Source organism: Penaeus chinensis, chromosome 41, assembly GCF_019202785.1.
Source record: "Penaeus chinensis breed Huanghai No. 1 chromosome 41, ASM1920278v2, whole genome shotgun sequence".
Classification (NCBI taxonomy): Eukaryota; Metazoa; Arthropoda; class Malacostraca; order Decapoda; family Penaeidae; genus Penaeus; species Penaeus chinensis.
In genome coordinates this window covers 9,407,740-9,412,739 of record NC_061859.1, presented here as the reverse complement: position 1 = coordinate 9,412,739, position 5,000 = coordinate 9,407,740, and the positions used below count along the sequence as shown (strand labels likewise).

The following is a 5,000-nucleotide window of genomic DNA, read 5'->3' as shown; positions in this document are numbered from 1 at the left end:
GATCATGGAAATTCAACCACAGCTTGATCCCTTTACCAAGAAGCTTGAAAATTGATGTTGGTAACTTGACTTGGCTTGGACAGGCGGCGCCATGTTAACTGACCGCAATGCTAGAGTCTCGGGGATATACAGAAATGAGTTCCTATGCCCCCTATAATAAGATTCATGTGCAAAGGGGAGGATTTGATTCGCCTACATGTCCCTCAGCCCTTTCGCCTCGCCTACTCGCCATGGGTTCTTTCGATATCGGAAAGTTTTAATAATATTAGTAGTGGCGGCCAAGTAAACGACCGTAAAATCTCTGTATCTCGGTCAAAGTTAAGAAATGCGGGGATAAGTTTGGAGGAAGATTTTTTTTTTCTTTCCTTCTTTTTTTCTTTTATCTTACTACTGCGATTTCATAGGAGGTTTTCATTGAAATATACGTAAGATTTTGACGGTCGTCAAAGATGGACATTGTATTACGCCACTGCATGAGATCAGTGGATATCGATTTTTCACACCTATTTTGGGGACATTTTGGAAGTATTATTTAAAGCATGGGGTTTCTCACAAGAGTTTATCTAAATAGCCAGACTACTTATCTAGTGCACAATGATTATCATGGACAAATGTATGCCGAAATAAAAATACAGACAGCCGACACCATGTTTGTTTTACATCAAAGGACTTGAAGAATTGAAACACTTCAAAAAATATCAAACGTCCAGGGTTTCTTACCTTAGATTAAATTTATTGCAATTATCAATTCAAATCACACTTTATTTCTGATGTGTACAGACCTGAAAGAAAAATAAAGAGAATAAAAGACCGCATTATGAAAGTGTTTTGCGAGTACTATAGGAAACGTGATCCAATATCACCGCCTGAGAAGTGAACGCGTGTGTGTAGGGGCCCGAATGATGGGCCCTACAAGAGTATGGTAGGTGGCGAGCTTAGGGTGTAAGGCAGACAACCATGATGCCTTGACTCCTTTACTGTATAGTAATGATGAAGTGCAGCTGTTCCTAGGAGCGAGATGTTTTATTGGCTCCCCGCAGGGAGTCTGCCTGCCATCCCCTACAGTGGTCTAAAAATGGGTATAAATCACTTGTTTAGCATGTGACAATCGGTGGCGAAGAGAGGTAGTGATACGGCAATACATAGCCCTTTCAGAAGGGGCTAGACAACACAACACTGGAATGTCGAATGTGGCAAGGAGAGACGAATAAACAGGAAAAGCAGTAGACATGCTTACACGCATGTTAGAGCATTGAAATGTCTAGTGTGGTACGATGAGATGAACATTCAGTAAATGTAGATGTATATGGTTGTGTGACGATACGTATGTGACAAACAAATAAGGCTACATAAATATGCAGAATAAAGTAATGTGATAGATATAGCTGGGTTACAGTGTGTGTGTGTGTGTGTGTGTGTGTGTGTGTGTGTGTGTGTGTGTGTGCGTGTGTGTGTGTGTGTAAGTGTAAGTGTAAGTGTAAGTGTAAGTGTAAGTGTAAGTGTAAGTGTACGTGTACGTGTAAGTGTAAGTGTACGTGTAAGTGTAAGTGTAAGTGTAAGTGTAAGTGTAAGTGTAAGTGTAAGTGTACGTGTGTTTGTGTGCGTGTGCATGCGCGTGTCCGTGTGCGAGTGATAGATAGATAGATCTATGTATATATTTATCTAGCTATCTATCACTAGATAAGGGAATGCTCCATTGTCCCCATGACATCTGCTATTCTCATTTACTCCTAACAGGTGTTAGTCCGAACACAGGTGGACCTTTGAACAGCGTGTTGTCTGTAGTATAAACAGTACATCAGCGGCGGAAACAGTTCGGATTCTTCCTGTTGCCATGTAAAGAAATACGTGGTTTTGAGTGTAATTTATCGCCACTACTGACCTGAAGGCCTATATGGGCTGCTCTTATGTATGTAAGTCTATGTATGTAAGTAAACACTTATTTGTCTGTCAAGAGAAAGAGAAAGGGAGAGAGAGAGAGAGAGAGAGAGAGAGAGAGAGAGAGAGAGAGAGAGAGAGAGAGAGAGAGAGAGAGAGAGAGAGAGAGAGAGAGAGAGAGAGATATACAGATAGATTGATAGATAGATAGATAGAGAGAGAGACAGACAAACAGACAGATAGATAGAGAGGTAGACAGATAAATAGATACACATATAGATAGATAGATAGATAGATAGACAGATAGACAGATAGACAGATAGATAGATAGATAGGTAGATAGATAGATAGAAAGATAGATAGATAGATAGATAGGCAGATAGATAGATAGATCGATAGATAGATAGATAGATAGATAGATAGACAATTAGATATATAGACAAGCCGATAGACAGAACGACAGATAAGTAAACAGATAGTTATGCATATATACGTGTATATAGATAACTAATGCACAACAGTGTACTTGTAGATATACATATATATGCGTCCATATTGTAAAATAGTGATCTTGTACACGTATAAAAACGCTGGTATCATTGGGTGGGGGAAAAGGGACTTACATTCACATATGATCACCAATGTGTGGGTGGGTGGGTGCGTGCGTCTATTATTCATTCACCCATAATTAATGTTTACAATCTTCTCTCTATGCAGGACCAGCTGTGACCATGAAAAGACGTGAGTTATTCACCACGATACTCATCTTTGCCATCGTAAACATATTAGTCCGTAAGTAATGACCTGTACCTATACTATGCTTGTAAAGACATTGAATGTGCATGGCTATGTGACTGTGAGTTAAATGTATTCGAGTGCGTGTTCCTGAGTGACTGTTGGAGCGTGGCATGGCACTGCATGGTAAGTGCAATTTTGCTAATCGTTAGTCATGTTGATTATTTCATGCGACCATGCACACTGTTGGGCGATGACTATAATCTGCACCGATGGTCAACAGATTGCACGCTAATTGCATATACTACTAAATTATATATAGGGCCGAGAACTATATTTTGCTCTTAAACACAGTACTGAATCAAAGTGAAAGAAACACATAAACTTTCCCTTATTTCCCTCACAGTGGGACACAGATTCATCCGTTTCCGAGTGCAGGAGGCGGTCACCAGCCAAGCCAAGCCATTCGTTAACTGGCACCAGGAGGTCTCGCGCAGGACTGGACTCGGCGCGTTGGACTTGAAACCGGAAAATGAACCGCAACTGATCTCGTACATCCGCCACGTGTTAATGAAGCGTCCGTCGAAGGGTCCTTACGTCCTTGGGCATCGGGGCAACCTCACTTCCCCCTTCCAAGAGGACCAGAAGCTGCAGGAATATTTGAAAAAGATGGTGAGTTGCTGTGACGGAGGGAGATACTATGGTTTAGGTCGGCATTGTGATTGTTACGGCTGTGGATCAAGACAGTAAAGCCTAAGTACAAGAGTCGGATGAAGATATTGAGATTGTGCATGTCTCTCTCTGCCTGTCTGTCTTGTCTGTTTCTCTCTCTACCCCCCCCCCCCTCTCTCTCTCTCTCTCTTCCTCCCTCCCTCTCATCCTTCCTTCCTCTCCATCCCCTGCAGGCCGGCGGTGTGTTCGTGGAAGCGTACGCTGGTGACGGAGAGAAGGAAACCTCCACCCTGTTCCTCGAACGAAACGCAAGTTGGAACGGCCTGCTGGTGGAGCCGGACCCCGCCCTCTACGCTTCCTTGCTAGAGAAAGGCCGAAAATCCTTCAGCGTCAATTCCAACTTGTCTCTCTCCTTAACGAATTTTACTTCACGGAGGTAAGGTGGCGGGAGGGTCCGGAGCGAATTTGTCGGTTGGAGAAATGTGATCATGTAAAGTGAGTGGAATTCAAAATGGCGAATGGCAGCCTCTTCCTCTTTCGAAACTAACGTGTCTTTTTTTTATGGCTTGGGTTGAGTTCCAAGGAGAAAGAGGAAAATACATATTTAGAAACGTAATGATGAAACCAAAAATATGTTTGTTCTTAGTTTTGTGCTGCTTGAGTTAAACAAATACAAGAATCGCAAGATTTCAGGCGAATTTGGCCCTGAAGTATTGTAAACATTAAGTTATTCTTATAAAAATTAGTGCATAATGAAACAAGAATCTATCCCCTAGTGATGACAAACAAGAGATATTGCGCACAGTCAGCGACGATTATATCTTTCACTCAAATAAGGGCTTAATGAAACAAATAATAATCTTAATGACGAAAAAATACGATAAAGCAATGTCATATGTCCCCCAATAATAACCTCTTTTTATTTTGTCCAGTATCGATTCAGTAAAGGAGGGAAATTCCACCTTGCCACTTTACACCCTTGTTAGAGCGATGGGCATGCCTGAAATCGACTTCCTGTGTCTTCACACTGGCGGTACAGAACTTCAGGTAATTTATTTACGTGACCAAGCTGTGTGTGTCGAGTGTATTCATGCCTGAGTGTGCACGGCTAGGATCGCGATGCTGAACATGTGATGTACTTACATACCTCATTATACTCAGAAATAAGCAAGGATTTATTTAGAAGGTAAGCGAACAGACCTGAATATTATTGTGAAAGCACCCGCTCTCTCCTTCACAGATACTACAAACGTTCCCCTGGATCAGTATGAGCGTGCGAATCATAAACGTTGAGTATTCAAACGTTCCCGGCAACATTTCGGCCGTGAAGACCTTCCTCGAGGACAAGGGCTTCGACCTCACCAACATGCAAGAGCACAGCGCCACCTTTGTCAGGAAAGACTTCATGGATGAACTGATGGGCACGACGAAGGCAGTCCATGCCCGAAAGACTTTGGCGAAAAGAGGGAAAAAAGGGAAAGCTTACTTCGTAGTCAAGCGAGGAACATAAGTAATTGTGTGTTGTCTAAACGCACATGCATACACACCATACACACTCGTGCGTATTCTGTGTTACTATGTGTTAAGAAAAAAATCCACATTTATGTCTTTTGAACACAAATTTACCAGATTATCTTATGTTCATATATTTATTTTATGCCTTATATATGATGTATGCATAAGTGATATTAATTTCTGTTCTAAAAATAAACAAT

The 5,000-nt window shown here is 41.7% G+C and overlaps 1 protein-coding gene across 4 annotated transcripts in view; it reads left to right on the top strand.

The window, feature by feature from the left end:
• Positions 1-1,792: 1,792 nt before the first annotated feature.
• LOC125047724 overlaps positions 1,793-5,000 on the top strand; it is a 3,226-nt gene continuing 18 nt past the window's right edge. Inside the window, exons 1-6 of one of the 4 annotated variants that reach the window (XM_047646111.1) lie at positions 1,793-1,927; positions 2,596-2,670; positions 3,020-3,285; positions 3,519-3,721; positions 4,218-4,332; positions 4,526-5,000. The exon at positions 4,526-5,000 is cut by the window's right edge and continues 18 nt beyond it. In XM_047646111.1, coding sequence (XP_047502067.1) covers positions 2,610-2,670; positions 3,020-3,285; positions 3,519-3,721; positions 4,218-4,332; positions 4,526-4,795 — 915 coding nt within the window. In that variant the 5' untranslated portion in view covers positions 1,793-1,927; positions 2,596-2,609 and the 3' untranslated portion in view covers positions 4,796-5,000. The remainder of the gene's footprint in view (positions 1,928-2,595; positions 2,671-3,019; positions 3,286-3,518; positions 3,722-4,217; positions 4,333-4,525) is intronic. The other 3 variants (XM_047646113.1, XM_047646112.1, XM_047646114.1) reach the window with 3 other exon arrangements.